This window comes from Copadichromis virginalis, linkage group LG6 (assembly GCF_057382275.1).
Source record: "Copadichromis virginalis isolate Kocher_CV1m ecotype Utaka linkage group LG6, C_Virginalis_male_GT1.1, whole genome shotgun sequence".
NCBI classification, from domain to species: Eukaryota; Metazoa; Chordata; class Actinopteri; order Cichliformes; family Cichlidae; genus Copadichromis; species Copadichromis virginalis.
Genome location: NC_140623.1, coordinates 20,138,739 through 20,155,338, shown reverse-complemented (window position 1 = coordinate 20,155,338; position 16,600 = coordinate 20,138,739). Strand labels below are relative to the sequence as shown.

The window sequence follows — 16,600 nt, the reverse complement described above, 5'->3', positions numbered from 1 at the left end:
GAATTCTGACTTTAATCTCAGAATTTTGAGGTGGGCACCTGCAGGCTTCCAGCTTCGGTGACAGCGATGTGTCCAGTTTGGCAGGTGGAGAACTAATTCACTAAATATGGTGGCTATAAGTGACTTTTTGCGTGGCCGAGGGGTCCCCGAAGATGCTATTTTATTAATGGAAGAGCAGAAGGTGAGTAACAAAAAAGAGAAATAGTTTGGTGTCTCCTATTTTTACAGGAAAACAGTTACGGTACAGTTACGGTTAGCTGTTAGCATGCTTGTTAGCTTATAATGTTATATAGGAATGAACGCGTTTCACGATGTTACAGTATACTAGGTGAATTGACGTTTTAACTGTTGTTGATCGCAGGATCATCCCAGATGGGTTCGTTGCATTTTATTTTATTGTTCTACTATTTCAGAGTTTTTCAAGGCAGTTAAGCGGAGCTGTGTTACAGATGCTAGCCGCCTGCCAATATCACTGATATATTTGATGTGTACAAGTAAGTTACACTTAGTACAGCGGAGGAGAGAAGCTGTAATGAATGTTTATGCGGATATTTCACTCAGAAAAATGGGTGGCGTTCATACACAGCCACCGACACAGCCCCGGTTGTTGTTCTGACGGTGGCCGACTGACGATCCCCTCACAACATGTTAGCTAACACAAACTAATGTAGTGCATGTAACTGTGTATACGTTAGTGGTACAGTGTCGGAAGAAATGAGCAAACTGTTTATAATGTCAGAATGACATCATCTTTCTCCTAAAAGTGCTGGCTGAGGAGCGCTGCCGGGTTGAACTTTGACCTCGGAGTGACGTGACGTTTGTTCGCACAACCAATAGAAGTGCAGAAAGTCGCAAATCAGGCATATTGTTCGCATAAACACAAAAATAAATAACGAAATAATCCCGATATTGTGCCAAAGACTGATTTACAATGTTACTTTGTGTTCTATGTGTAATACCTTTGCTTAAATGACTAAATGGACTGTGTATTTATGACTCTGCGTTATAGTCTTACATACATAAGTAACATTCATATGTACAGATAAAAATGTACAGAGCTATGTACACAAGCGTGTACACAAAAGTCTACTGCTGATCGAGCTGCTCAGTGGTCGTACAGTCTCATGCAGAGAGCGTGGAGGTGTTGTCCATGGTGGATGTTAGCTTAGACAACATCCTCTCCTCCCCAGTCTGCTCAGTGGACTTTAGCAGACCGCTAAAGCTGGCCCTCCCGACCAGTTTGTTAAGTTTCCCCCTGTCCCTCTCTGCCATTCCACCACTCCAGCAGACCACAACATAAAAGACAGCAGACGCCACCACAGTGTCGTAGAACATCCTTAGAAGACGTACTACCTACATCATAACCAATCAAGTCCCGCTTTTTTTTTAAATACAGAAGAGGATTTATTATTTACTGAAAGGCTATGCCTTAGTTTGCTTCTTTCATTATTGTGTTTCGCCCTGCATAAAATAGATAGCTTTTCTGATAACTACAGTCAATACTCTCCTACTGGCATTAACGAGGCCTAAGAGGCTTAACTGTAATATTGCTTTGCAGCGTAAATGTTGCAGAAAATGACTGTCTTTTCTTTCTTCCTGTGTGCAGATTGACTGTGACGTCATAGCGCTGATGGATGACGCAACTTTGGCAAACTACATTCCCTCGTACGGAGACCGAATTGCCGTCTTCAATTTCTGCAAAAGCAAGCAACCACTGTCAAAAAGAAAACTAGGACTTCTGCAAAAACTTCGTGAGAAAATGAAAACCAGAAAAGAAAGTCCAAAGGAGAACACTTCACATACAGATGCAGGAATAAGACAGACAAAGAAGCAAAAAGCAACACGCAATGTTGAGATAGGATGGATACATTGTGATGGAAAAATAGCCAAACAGGTGAGAGCGAAGCAGGGAGGTGGCACTAGAAAAATTCAAATGGCCACTGATGCTGGATTAAAAGATATTCTTCAGGAAGGAAAGAAACTTTTTTTTCCTAATGGCATATCTCCTAAGGGATGTGAAACAGATTTTGAGTTTGAGGTTTGGGACTTTAAACAGAACCACCTTACTGATGATACCTGCCAGTCTATTGGCAATATGTATGAGGCAGCGAGACTGACAATGTTACGCTTCTACATTGCAACAAAACCAAAAGATCCTGAAGAAGATGCCAGCGAGACATCTGAAGTGGTGTTTGTCTCAGAAAGCAGTGGCAGTGATATTAATCCATTGCAAGTGGGGGAAGTCAGGGGTAATTTTGATGAAGTCATCGCTGGTTCAGAAATTTTAGATGATCCAGAAATTACTTTTGGTCCAATTTTTGATGCTGAAGAAGATACAGAAGACACATTAGTCTATGAGGGTTTTCTTGTACCCCTCAGTCCACCTAATTCAGAGAACATAATAACAATCACCATACGTCATACTGACACTTTACATGACATGATTACTGCTTTCTCTGATGAGGAGATTTTGACCAAAACACTGAATGTGAAGCGCATACTTCCAGACAACACAGAAGAACCAGGCACTGGATCAGGAATACTAAGAGATGTACTCACATGCTTCTGGCATGAATTTTATGAGCGATGCACCCTAGGTGCAACCATTAAAGTGCCATTCATTCGCCATGATTTTCCTGCTGAAAAATGGAAGGCAGTTGGGCGAATACTCCTGAAAGGTTACCAAGAATGTCTGTATTTTCCAAATAAACTTGCAATCCCTTTTATGGAACAAGTGCTTTTCAGTGGTGTTTACAGTGATCTTAAAGCACACTTTCTACAGTTTGTCAGCAGCCAAGAATGTGATGTTTTGATGGAAGCAGTAAAAGATTTCTCTGCAGTTGACTTGGATGATCTTGTGGAAATTCTTGACAGTTATGGCTGTAGAAAAAGAATCACTGCTGAGACTCTTCCTACAATCCTTGATGAAATAGCACACAAAGAGCTTGTCCAAAAACCAATGTTTGTTATTGACTGCTGGCGGGAGATCATCGACCCCCATATCTCCCTCAGTCCGGAGGGACTGACCAAGTTATTCTCTGAACTGCAACCAACTTCAAAAAAAGTGTGCCAGCTGCTGAAATTTGCTGTGGATTTGACTCCACAACAAAAAGAAGTGAAAAATCATCTCAAAAGATTCATCAGAGAGCTGGATAACATTAAACTTCAGAAATTTATGCGTTTCTGCACCGGATCTGACCTTATAGTAACAAACAGTATTTATGTGCAATTTCAAGATATGACAGAGTTTACAAGAAGACCAGTCGGACGCACGTGTGGGAATGTTCTACAGCTAGCTAACAGCTATGAAAACTTCCCAGATTTTCATTCTGAATTTAATGCAGTTCTTGAAAGTAATGTCTGGGTGATGGACATTGTTTAGACTCTCACAGCAATGCGCTACATTTGAACTGCTCATGCACACTAGAGCATAACTGTAAAGAGATGTTAGGAATATGTATTTTTATGTATTTTGAACTTATACAGTATACTTTTTTTAATTAGAGAGAAGTTTCTCATCTCTGTTAGAAGTCTAGTTTTGGCTAATATTTCATTTTCTTTTATCATTTTGAGTTTTACATAATACAGTCACAAAACAAAACGAACAGGTACACTGTTTACTACCATATCCAGAGCTGTCTTCACCAAATCCAAGCTTTCCAGCTGTAAGACAGAAACCTTCAGCAAAAGCATGAAGAAAGATTACTTAAGATCTATAAACTATAATTAAACTGCTCTTAAACGTTCTTTAATGCACCATGTGTGGTGTGAGAGCTCAGCACAGTCAAATACTTTTGTAAGTAATTAGTAGAAAGACTAATTCATTCAGATGGTATTTTCTTATTAGGTCAGGGCTAAAACTGAACATAGTTATAACGTAAAAGTAATGCTGTTATGCAACACTGTATTGTAAAAGGAATAAGTACAATTTTATACTTTAGCATTTGTCATGTCTGAAAACATTTTGCTTTACAGTATATGCAATTTTTAGTTAAGGTAGGTTAAGGTATCAAAGTTTGGCATTTGTTGTTGATTACAAAGGTTCCATATAAAGTTGGTGAAAATATTTTTTTAAATTCCAGTATTTTCTTAATGTCATATTGTTTCTAAGCATACCTGTTATTCATCCATCAAATTGATTCAAGCTGCTTAAAGGATTCAGTCTGTTTTGAAGATGGTTATTGATTACTGAGATCATAAATAAACACTGTACACTTCAGTGCAGTGGTCAAGTACTGTGATTATTCAGGCATCCTTTTGTAATGCCAAATTGTCATGTTCTCAGATATAGTATTAATCTTAACACCTGAAAAAATGTCTTGTTACTGCCAGAAATTATGCATTTTTATTTGTATGCATGTATGTTCTCAGTCATTCACACTTGTTTTTATTTCTATACCATAGATGACACTGAAGGAATATGTGATACCACAATAGCCAGTGTTCATGGTCTTTACAGTAAGTCACTGATGTATACTGATGCATAACAAGACTATATGAGATCTATAAGTTTGTTTTAAAAGTTGAGTCATTCTTGTTACAGGGCAGCTTATACGGTTATGAGTTTTAGCCATGTTATTGGCATTGGAAAGAACAGGTTTCTTGTAAACTTTTTCCAATAAAATGTTACTGTACACAGTACATTTGTATTGTTGTTTTGAATATGTTCATCAAACTCCATATCTATTTGAACATGCCAGAATTCAAGAGACTGCCACACATGAGCTCAGTAACATGGAAGAATACCATTTATTTTTAATTTCAAATATTTCATAAAGATACACAAATATAAATGTAAAACATGTTGCACTTAATGGGACAATAACTTGGTTCCACTTGCAGGAACTGTTTTGTTGCATTGTTGCTGGGATACTACAAATAAAAGTCAAAATATTTTTGGTATGTTTCTTATAATTTTAGGATTCATATCATGAAGGAGCCTTGTATACAACAGCTAACACTGAATCAGTATAGCAATGATTCGTGGTCATTTTACATGAAAAACCAGCTAAAATATCTTACAACTAACAGAAGTGAAATACATTAATAATTAAGTGATGGATCGTCATATGGGTAAATGATTATAATAGCTTTGCTTTAATATAATTGCACTAAAAGCTCCCCAAAAGGCATAACGACTTTAAATATTAACAATGATACGTTTATAGAAACATGCTGTTGTCAAGACCTAGAATTGTTAATGCTACTATGGTTTACTGAAACATACCACAGATAACCCGGGCACTTAGCATATCATATGCTGGTGCCTGGGTTTCCAGCCATGAATATTAAGAGTAAAGGTTGATACAGAAAACAATGAGCAGGGAGCTGGTCAGTTTATATTTTATATACTATGCACATGTCTGGCAACAAAACACAGAAATTTACTGGTAGGCAGGTTTACACCACTTATGATTCAATCAAAAATATAACATTTGTAAATGCAGTTTAATGTATGGCCTTTTAAAAGGATTGACATGTGTTTCATAACTGATTGATAATATCACAATATTCAGCTTTTTCAAGTAATATATAAACATTTCTGTTTAATGGTAGTGTGAATGTAGAAAAACATTTTTCATTTAATGCAGTGCAGAAATACCTGCATAAAAGGTACCTGTAAGACATGGCACCTACTATCAAATCACGTTATCAAGATAAAGAGAAATATTTTGTATTTATTTGTACATTTACACACTGAAGTTCCTTAAATACTTTGCAGTATTTCTTCTCTTAACCTAATGTACAGATCCGCAGCACCAAGTGGATCTCCTGGGGCATCCCATTCATTTTCTACCATAAGCAGACAACACAGTTCAAAGACTGTTTCATCACAGGGGTGTTGACCTTTTGGGCTACACTCTTCCATACACAAAGTGATATCCTCCATAGAAATAGGCTTCAGTCTATCCTCAGCACTGTGCAGCTCTGGAAATGAGTACATTACTACTGGTCGACCCGATGCTGCACTACCACTTGGCCGGATTTTGTGCGAGTTCCATGTGTTCACAACTTCATCAAGTTCATCCTACATGAAAAACAACACAATATAAGTACTGGTATATGAAACAGACCATGTACCAGTAGATTTAGCCAAAGTTGAGGCTTATTAACTCATTAATCAACAGACATAGAAACTGACCTCTAATTAATGTAAAACCAAGCAGCAACAACAAAAGAGCACTTTCACTAAACAGCACATGGACACAGAATGGTGCTGCATGATTCTGCTGTTGAATAGATAGCCCAACACTTTATACTCAGTGTGCAATGATTCTACAATAAATTTTCAATAGAGAATTAACCAAATGATAGGATTGCTTTCTGAAACCGTGCCCAAAGGACCACTAGGTAACAGACTCCATAGTAATTTAAACCATGTGGCAATAAATAAAAAAAAATGCTCCATGCACCTGTGCTGAGAAAGGTGCAGTTACTTCCACTGATAACATGAATACAATTCCATCAAAGTATTAAAATGGAATCCCAAAAAGTTGATTCTGTTCATCTGGATGTAGCGTTTTCAGTGTGAGAAATGTTCTGTCAAAAAACATTCCTTACCTGGCTGATTGAGCATGCATCAAGACATATTAAAATGGAAATAAAATTCATATTTAATTTAAAGAAAAAAAATGTTCTAACCATATTTATATTTTCTATTTATGCAGCTAAGACATTACATAGCATGAGCACATGCTTTTACCTGAATAAGATTGAGAAAGCAGAATTGGATAAGACTTTTGTCCAAAAAATCCCCTGTGAAGTGGCCATCATCCTGAAAAGTTTGAAATAAGTTCATCCAAAATTGTGCACTCTGTTTGCGTAGGGTAGCCCACCATCCTTCTATACGTTGGTTGGCCGTACTTCTTCCGTAAAGGAAACTTTTCTCACCTGCAAAACTGTCTGTGTGGTTTCTCCGTAAAAACATCTGCATTTGTTCGACACAACCATTTTCGGTACCTCGGTCAGCACGTAACCTTTCTGGACATCCGCTGATGCATGAAACTGTTTTCAGAAAATAACTTGCAATCAATTTAGGGTCACTGTTTGTAGTATAAGCCTCCATCCATAAAACATAGCGGCTAAAACCATCTATGCAGCCACTGATAGCAATACCATATGGTTTCAACTTGTCATAGCCATCCATGTGCCAGAGAGCATTTGGCCCTCTGCAGCTGTACTGTCGTCTTCTCAACCGTCGAGCTCGTCTCAGTTCCACACCTTGAGGGTCAAGCAATTTGATTATGCATCTTACAGTATCTTGTGACACCACAAATCCATGTTGAATTGCACGTAGATGTAGCCAACGATAACCTTGCATCTGTCCATTTGTCATGATCTCTTGTTGGACAAAGGCTAGCACTTCCTCCAAGTTTGATTGATTCTTCCTTCTAAAAAGCCCAAGTCTTTTACAAATTCTCTTTAGAGTTCGAACACTTATAATTGTCTGATGACTATGTGCTAAAATTGAAAGTATTTCTTTGTTACTGAAAGAAAGTCTGAAATACAGTCTTATTAAGTCATCCAAATCTGACATGTCAGCCACTGTTTCTCTCACTTTGAGAGGTGAACTTTTTGCAGAAGTCCTAGTTTTCTTTTTGACAGTGGTTGCTTGCTTTTGCAGAAATTGAAGACGGCAATTCGGTCTCCGTACGAGGGAATGTAGTTTGCCAAAGTTGCGTCATCCATCAGCGCTATGACGTCACAGTCAATCTGCACACAGGAAGAAAGAAAAGACAGTCATTTTCTGCAACATTTACGCTGCAAAGCAATATTACAGTTAAGCCTCTTAGGCCTCGTTAATGCCAGTAGGAGAGTATTGACTGTAGTTATCAGAAAAGCTATCTATTTTATGCAGGGCGAAACACAATAATGAAAGAAGCAAACTAAGGCATAGCCTTTCAGTAAATAATAAATCCTCTTCTGTATTTAAAAAAAAGCGGGACTTGATTGGTTATGATGTAGGTAGTACGTCTTCTAAGGATGTTCTACGACACTGTGGTGGCGTCTGCTGTCTTTTATGTTGTGGTCTGCTGGAGTGGTGGAATGGCAGAGAGGGACAGGGGGAAACTTAACAAACTGGTCGGGAGGGCCAGCTTTAGCGGTCTGCTAAAGTCCACTGAGCAGACTGGGGAGGAGAGGATGTTGTCTAAGCTAACATCCACCATGGACAACACCTCCACGCTCTCTGCATGAGACTGTACGACCACTGAGCAGCTCGATCAGCAGTAGACTTTTGTGTACACGCTTGTGTACATAGCTCTGTACATTTTTATCTGTACATATGAATGTTACTTATGTATGTAAGACTATAACGCAGAGTCATAAATACACAGTCCATTTAGTCATTTAAGCAAAGGTATTACACATAGAACACAAAGTAACATTGTAAATCAGTCTTTGGCACAATATCGGGATTATTTCGTTATTTATTTTTGTGTTTATGCGAACAATATGCCTGATTTGCGACTTTCTGCACTTCTATTGGTTGTGCGAACAAACGTCACGTCACTCCGAGGTCAAAGTTCAACCCGGTGTTGTGCCAAAAAGTGATTGTCTGCCAGAAACTGATTGCCGTCCGCGGGAGCGCGCGCAGCTGCTTAAAGCTGTAGCGCCCGGATTACTTGCGTTGCTAGCTACTTCCGTGCAACTGATATAACGGGCGGGGGGGGGCAAACCAACACATTTATGCCTTTGTTATTAGGCAAAGGTATGCATTTATGAAACTTCAACGTTTCTTGTAACTGAATTATGACGCTTTTCAGAACGTTGCTTTCGGTGTGTAGCGCAGTCACGAATGACTACACGCATCACGATGGAATAATTAATGCCTACAGGTTTAGTATGTCTACTCTCGTTGTTCATATTTGTTATAAGACTGTCGAATAGTAGTTAAAACAATAAAGACCATTTGTGCCAGTATCACCATGACTCTTTCTTGTTTGTTCAGAATAACGACTGAGAACATGGCATTTTAGCGCTACCAAAAAGTGATTGTGGCCTATAACTCGTCACTGAAACAATATTTCTGCTTCAAACTTGGCGGATGTCATTCAGAAGGGTCATATGCCAAATATTACATCTCAAACAGTCCCTTAGAACTGCTGGATAACCTGTAAAGGAACATTAACATTGATAATATGCCATTTTCAGCCTGCCAAAAAGTGATTGTGGCCTATATCCTGTCACTGAAGCAATGTTTCTGCTTCAAACTTGGTGGATGTCATTCAGAAGGGTCCTATGTGACATATTATATCTCAAACACTCTCCAAGAACTGCTGAAAAACTTTTAAAATAACATTAATACCGATAATATCTCATTTTCAACCTGCCAAAAAGTGATTGTGGCCTATATCTAGTTAATGAAATACTATTTCTGCTTCAAACTTGCTGCATGTCATTCTGAAGGGTCCTATGTGACATATTATATCTCAAACACTCCCTTAGAACTGCTGGATAACCTGTAAAGGAACATTAACATTGATAATATGCCATTTTCAGCCTGCCAAAAAGTGATTGTGGCCTATATCCTGTCACTGAAGCAATGTTTCTGCTTCAAACTTGTTGGGTATCATCCAAAAGGATGATATGTGGCACATCATATCCCAAACAGTCCCTTAGAACTGCTGGATAACCCGTAAAGGAACATTAACATTGATAATATGCAATTTTCAACCTGCCAAAAAGTGATTGCCGCCTATATCTTGTCACTGAAACAATATTTCTGCATCAAACTTGTTGGATATCATCCAAAAGGGTTACATGTGACACATTATATCTCAAACAGTCTCTAAGGACTGTTGAATAACTATTAAAGGACCATTAATACCCATAACATGCCATTTTCGACCTGCCAAAAAGTGATTGTGGACCATAACTTGTCACTGAAACAATATTTCTGCTTCAGACTTGCTGGAAGTCATTCAGATGGGTCATATGTCAAATATTATATCTCCACCAGTCCCTTAGAACTGCTGAATAACTTTTAAAGGGACAATAATACCTATAATATGCCATTTTCAGCCTGCCAAAAAGTGATTGTGGACCATAACTTGTCACTGAAACAATATTTCTACTTCAAACTTGACTGATGTCATTCAGAAGGATCATATGTGACACATTCTGCTGAAAATTATGTATTCCTCAAGAGATGTAACTAGGATGCCCTACTTTTGTTCGCTGTTGTGCGCAGCTGTTAATTAAACTCAAATTTGGCAAACAGTGGAAAGCTAAAAAATTACGTAAAACATTCGACAAACTCACCTTGAACCTCAAAGTTCTTTGCCTTTCGACGAAAATTGCACTTTTGTGTGGTGGAAAACCCACTAGGCAAGGTTCCATTGGTTTTAAACGACAGGATATCGGAATAAAGAGTGGGGTCCATGACTCTGTAACGCTTTTCTTACACTCGGCTAATTGAAGCACTTTAGGCCTACCAATTGAGCTCTAAGCAAAACAACAGGATGTTGAGTAAATTTAAATCGGAAAAACATTTTTTAAAGGGAAAAGAAAAAGTAATATTCTAAAACATCAGAAATATTTTATTAAAGAATGAATGAAAACTTTCCAAAACGTGAAATTATACTTATATTTAGATAAGACAATGTATACAATCTAAAAGTTTTTTATTTTTATTTTTAAAAAGAAATGTCATGTCATTATGTGCGTAATAAATATTGTTTCAGTGACAATATTTGACAAGTGACAAGATAGGCGGCAATCACTTTTTGGCAGGCTGAAAATGGCATATTATCAATGTTAATGTTCCTTTACGGGTTATCCAGCAGTTCTAAGGGACTGTTTGGGATATGATGTGCCACATATCATCCTTTTGGATGATACCCAACAAGTTTGAAGCAGAAACATTGCTTCAGTGACAGGATATAGGCCACAATCACTTTTTGGCAGGTTGAAAATGAGATATTATCGGTATTAATGTTATTTTAAAAGTTTTTCAGCAGTTCTTGGAGAGTGTTTGAGATATAATATGTCACATAGGACCCTTCTGAATGACATCCACCAAGTTTGAAGCAGAAACATTGCTTCAGTGACAGGATATAGGCCACAATCACTTTTTGGCAGGCTGAAAATGGCATATTATCAATGTTAATGTTCCTTTACAGGTTATCCAGCAGTTCTAAGGGACTGTTTGAGATGTAATATTTGGCATATGACCCTTCTGAATGACATCCGCCAAGTTTGAAGCAGAAATATTGTTTCAGTGACGAGTTATAGGCCACAATCACTTTTTGGTAGCGCTAAAATGCCATGTTCTCAGTCGTTATTCTGAACAAACAAGAAAGAGTCATGGTGATACTGGCACAAATGGTCTTTATTGTTTTAACTACTATTCGACAGTCTTATAACAAATATGAACAACGAGAGTAGACATACTAAACCTGTAGGCATTAATTATTCCATCGTGATGCGTGTAGTCATTCGTGACTGCGCTACACACCGAAAGCAACGTTCTGAAAAGCGTCATAATTCAGTTACAAGAAACGTTGAAGTTTCATAAATGCATACCTTTGCCTAATAACAAAGGCATAAATGTGTTGGTTTGCCCCCCCGCCCGTTATATCAGTTGCACGGAAGTAGCTGGCAACGCAAGTAATCCGGGCGCTACAGCTTTAAGCAGCTGCGCGCGCTCCCGCGGACGGCAATCAGTTTCTGGCAGACAATCACTTTTTGGCACAACACCGGCAGCGCTCCTCAGCCAGCACTTTTATATATAGGAGAAAGATGATGTCATTCTGACATTATAAACAGTTTGCTCATTTCTTCCGACACTGTACCACTAACGTATACACAGTTACATGCACTACATTAGTTTGTGTTAGCTAACATGTTGTGAGGGGATCGTCAGTCGGCCACCGTCAGAACAACAACCGGGGCTGTGTCGGTGGCTGTGTATGAACGCCACCCATTTTTCTGAGTGAAATATCCGCATAAACATTCATTACAGCTTCTCTCCTCCGCTGTACTAAGTGTAACTTACTTGTACACATCAAATATATCAGTGATATTGGCAGGCGGCTAGCATCTGTAACACAGCTCCGCTTAACTGCCTTGAAAAACTCTGAAATAGTAGAACAATAAAATAAAATGCAACGAACCCATCTGGGATGATCCTGCGATCAACAACAGTTAAAACGTCAATTCACCTAGTATACTGTAACATCGTGAAACACGTTCATTCCTATATAACATTATAAGCTAACAAGCATGCTAACAGCTAACCGTAACTGTTTTCCTGTAAAAATAGGAGACACCAAACTATTTCTCTTTTTTGTTACTCACCTTCTGCTCTTCCATTAATAAAATAGCATCTTCGGGGACCCCTCGGCCACGCAAAAAGTCACTTATATCCACCATATTTAGTGAATTAGTTCTCCACCTGCCAAACTGGACACATCGCTGTCACCGAAGCTGGAAGCCTGCAGGTGCCCACCTCAAAATTCTGAGATTAAAGTCAGAATTCTGACTTTAATCTCAGAATTCTGACTTTTTTCTCAGAATTCTGACTTTTTTCTCAGAATTCTGACTTTAATCTCAGAATTCTGAGAATAAAGTCAGAATTCTGACTTTATTCTCAGAATTCTGACTTTATTCTCAGAATTCTGACTTTTTTCTCAGAATTCTGACTTTTTTCTCAGAATTCTGAGACTAAAGTCAGAATTCTGACTTTATTCTCAGAATTCTGAGATTAAAGTCAGAATTCTTTTTTTTTTTTTTCCTGTGGCCCTAATCCTCTTCCGTAGTATTGGTATGGCGAGTAACCTTGAGTAATAGTAATAAATCACACAGCAATAGTACAGTCATGTAGCTGTAAAAAGCATGACAGTATATTAAGCAATCCAAAGTATTCAGACTACATTACTCTCATTGAGTAATGTAACGGAATATGTTACGAAATAAATTTTGGGGCATGTATTCTGTAATCTGTAGTGGAATACATTTTAAAAGTAACCTTCCCAACACTGTGTATTCATTATGGCATCCTTGAACAGTGGGGCCCATGGTACGTTCCCACCATACAGATTAAACAGGTCAGTAATCCCAAGTGGAGGAGGAAGGAGACCACCACTATAGTAATCCCCATTAATAGTTATATAACCTGCCGTGCAGTCTACGTTATTGCACATATAGCATAAAAAGACTAAGTGAACTGGACATAAACAATGATTTAAAGAATCTTTACCTTGATTTTCCTGATTAGACTCAATCAACTGTGGCTTTACTGTTCCTGTTCATTGATCAAATTTTAATCTACCCTACCGTATTCATACAGTGGCTTAATTTAATAAACAAAACCTTTCTAGGAGCATCATAGTCCAGAAACATATTGCTCCTAAATACGAGAACAATGCAGGATGCTAACCACATGTGAGAACTTCCTAAAAACCCACTTCGTAAAACAATATGTGAGACAGCTCACTCCACTGTCATCATCACCATCCAGATGGTCATAAAAAAAAAGTGATTTCTGCCGATGATGACCGACAGCACACAGTCAGAGCCATCACTAAGGAACACGACTCTTCTTGAATTTTAATAGTGCTGTATTGCTGTGTGACACTTTTCAAAGTAAAGCTTGTTTTTGTCAAAGCTGCCTTTGAATGAAACTCGAACCAGATGTATGTAAACTGGAGATGAATGCAGCTTGATTCTATATAAAAAACAGAACCTTTTGGTGGTATAGGATGACATGGTAATGATATTACTGCATGTATGTATGCACAGGAGAAAGACTACACTGGTACAGTCTCTTAAGGCAGAACCAAGAATTTATATGGTGTCAGTGTTCAGTTTTTAGGCAGTTGTTGACGTATATCGAAAGTCTTAAAGACACAAAAAGTGATGAGAGTTTGTTTGTTGTGTTTTAACTGTGTAGGAAAAAGAGATTTGGAGGCTGACACTAACAGAAACTGAATGAATTAGTTTTCTTTAGTCATTTTTATTAGTTCCATCTGAAATACACTCACTTTATTAGATACACTTGTTCAGCTGCTTGTTAACGCAAATATCTCACCAGCCAGTCATGTGGCAGGAACTGGTTAATCTCAATCAGAAGAAGGTGATAAAAGGTGAAAGTGACTTTGAATGTGGTATGGTTGTTGGTGCCAGATGGACTGGTCGGAGGATTTCAGAACCTGTTGATCTATACTGCCATTTTCCCACAGTAACCATGTGGAGTGTTTCCAGAGAATGGTCTGAAAAAGAGAAAACATCCAGTGAGCGGCAGTTCTCCGCGAGACAATACCTTGCTATTGCCAGAGGTTAGAAGAGAATGCACAGACTGCTTCAAGCTGTTGCATCCAAGGTATGCAGAAGAGCATCTCTGAATGCACTACACATCAGACCTTGAAGCAGAACACCACACAAGGTATCACCCAGGAACATGGAGCTGATGCTACAATTCACACAAACCAAAAGATGACAATAGAAATATGTTTACTGGTCTGAAGAGATATTTTCCTGGGACACTTTGGGCCCCCTAGTACCAATTGAGCATCAACGCTATAGCCTGAGTGTTACCGCTGAGTGTGTCCAATCCTTCATCATTACAATGAACCCATCTTCTAATGGATGCTTCTACCAGGATAACACACCATGTCACAAAGCTCAAATCATCTCAAACTGCTTTCTTGAACATCATAAAGACTTCACTGTACTCTAATGGCCTCCACAGTCACCAGATCTTAATGCAGCAGAGCACCTTTGGGATGTGGTGAAACTGGAGATTCACATCATGAGAGAAACTATCAGGACATTTGCACTTACTGGTACTGATTCCCTCCAAAACAGTAGAAACAATTCAGTTGTCATCTTTGTCCCAGATCTTAGTTCTAAGCAATACATCAAACATGCAGCTAAGTCTGAATTTTAATCACTGGGAGAATATTGCCAGAGTACAACAGTTTCTCTCTTGAGCCAATGCAGAGACATTGTTACACATTTTTATTTCCTTAGGATTGATTCGACGCCAGCTACCCCAATAGTCAGCTGCATGGGTTCTGACCAAGGCCATAAAGAGAGCACATGTAATACCAGCTTTAGAGTCTCTGCACTGGTTTCCTGTCGGAATAGATTTTAAGATTCTTATACCGGTTTTTAAGGCTCTTAATGGTTTTAATCCTGACTATTTATCGGAACTGCTTTTTAATTATGAGCTTATTAGAACCCCCAGGTCCCAAAAGGCAGAACTAAAACTTACGGTGAGACAACTTTCCATGATTGTGGCCCACGTCTGTGCACCTAAGGACAGCAGACTAAAGCCAAACCAAAGACCCACATCTTTGAAACAGCTTTTATTTTAAATGATTTCCCCCTTTTACTTCTGCTCACACCTTTTATCTTGGTTTGTTTTTTTTATCCTTTATTCTGCTTTTATTGTGCTTTTTTGTTTTTTTAAAACACTGTTTAATTTATACATTGTGCTTCCATATTTCATGTATTTGTTTAACATTTTTCATTGGTGCTTTTTGGTCATTGATAGTGCTTCCTCATTTGAGTTTTTAATGTTTTGTATGTGTTGTTCTCAGTTTTTTCAGCAGTAATTTAAGAACATTTAGTGTTGTGAACCTTTATACATGTAAAATAGTTTTGGCATATTAAAAACTGCTGAAATGATACAACCATACATGATCACTACACTGCAAACATATTTCATATTTACACAGCAGTGAAAATGCTTACCTCGATTCAAAAGAATATATTAAAGTATGCTTTAGCACATTAAACATAAGTGTACATATTGCAAAATCTACACCTCCTTTGAAGATGACACTAAATGTGTGGTTTAAAAAAAAAAAAAAAAAAAGTTGTACAATAGTCCTTCAAGTCATACGAACAGCAAGTCACTCTGGCAGTTTGCCATGTAGTAACACACCTTCAAAAGGGTGAAAAATTTCAAAGCAAGATCTGATTATGGTGCAAGCAAGGTGAAAATGGACCCAGAAGTAAAATACACTGAGCATGCTACAACTGAGATAACATCAAGAGGTTATAGATACACACAGTTACAGACACCTGCATCACCCAGAGAGCACTGATCCTCTCCAGACAGTTAAAAGGACAACAGAAATCATAAGGCAATCTCCTTAAGAGAGGGGGGAAAAAAAATCATTTGATCATTTTCCGTGTGAAAAAATAGCTCTGCTTTTGAAGTTGCCCCAAAGTCCCAGCTTGATTACCATTTGAGATTAAACAAGATCTGGTGAAAGGTGGAAAAATTTGCTGCTGACAGGTCTCTTCATTACATCTTGGAGCTGGGTTAGATGAAATATCCAGGGTCTCTCTGACAGATCTACTCTTCCCGGGTCTGGACTTAACCCTGCAGGTTCCACTTTCACTGCATCTGGGAGCCAGCTGCAGATCATTGTATACAGCGTGGAAGTGTGTTTAAGTTTGATTGGGGTCACTAGAAGGTCTGTCTTATTCAATATACAGCTCAATATACATAATGACCAACTGGGGGGTGAACTGACGTTCCAGCAGACAATGCTCACTAAGGCAGAGAAATGTAAATCTCCAGAGTTCATTGTTCATTCAGATGACCGAGTCGATTGAAAGCAAGTGAATGCATTTAGCTGCCAAA

General features: G+C 38.3%; 1 protein-coding gene and 1 long non-coding RNA gene across 5 annotated transcripts; one reads left to right on the top strand and one right to left on the bottom strand.

The window, feature by feature from the left end:
• On the top strand, positions 1-4,641 carry LOC146707653 (uncharacterized). Of its 3 annotated transcripts, XM_085459128.1 has the most exons (3): positions 118-181; positions 414-494; positions 1,607-4,641. In XM_085459128.1, exon 3 carries the CDS (start codon positions 1,631-1,633, stop codon positions 3,380-3,382), a length of 1,752 nt encoding a protein of 583 aa, XP_085315254.1. In that variant the 5' UTR covers positions 118-181; positions 414-494; positions 1,607-1,630; the 3' UTR covers positions 3,383-4,641. The 3 variants fall into 3 exon arrangements, with proteins under 3 accessions (XP_085315252.1, XP_085315254.1, XP_085315253.1); XM_085459126.1 differs by lacking the exon at positions 414-494 and having other exon boundaries at positions 1-181; XM_085459127.1 differs by lacking the exon at positions 118-181 and having other exon boundaries at positions 316-494.
• Positions 4,642-5,526: 885 nt separating this feature from the next.
• Positions 5,527-12,486, bottom strand: LOC146707652 (uncharacterized). 2 transcript variants are annotated; one of them, XR_014920862.1, is made up of 3 exons: positions 12,301-12,486; positions 6,704-7,713; positions 5,527-6,028 (listed from the first exon to the last, which is right to left on the bottom strand). It is a non-coding gene; the product is annotated as an uncharacterized LOC146707652 (long non-coding RNA). The 2 variants fall into 2 exon arrangements; XR_014920861.1 differs by having other exon boundaries at positions 5,527-7,713.
• Positions 12,487-16,600: the final 4,114 nt, after the last annotated feature.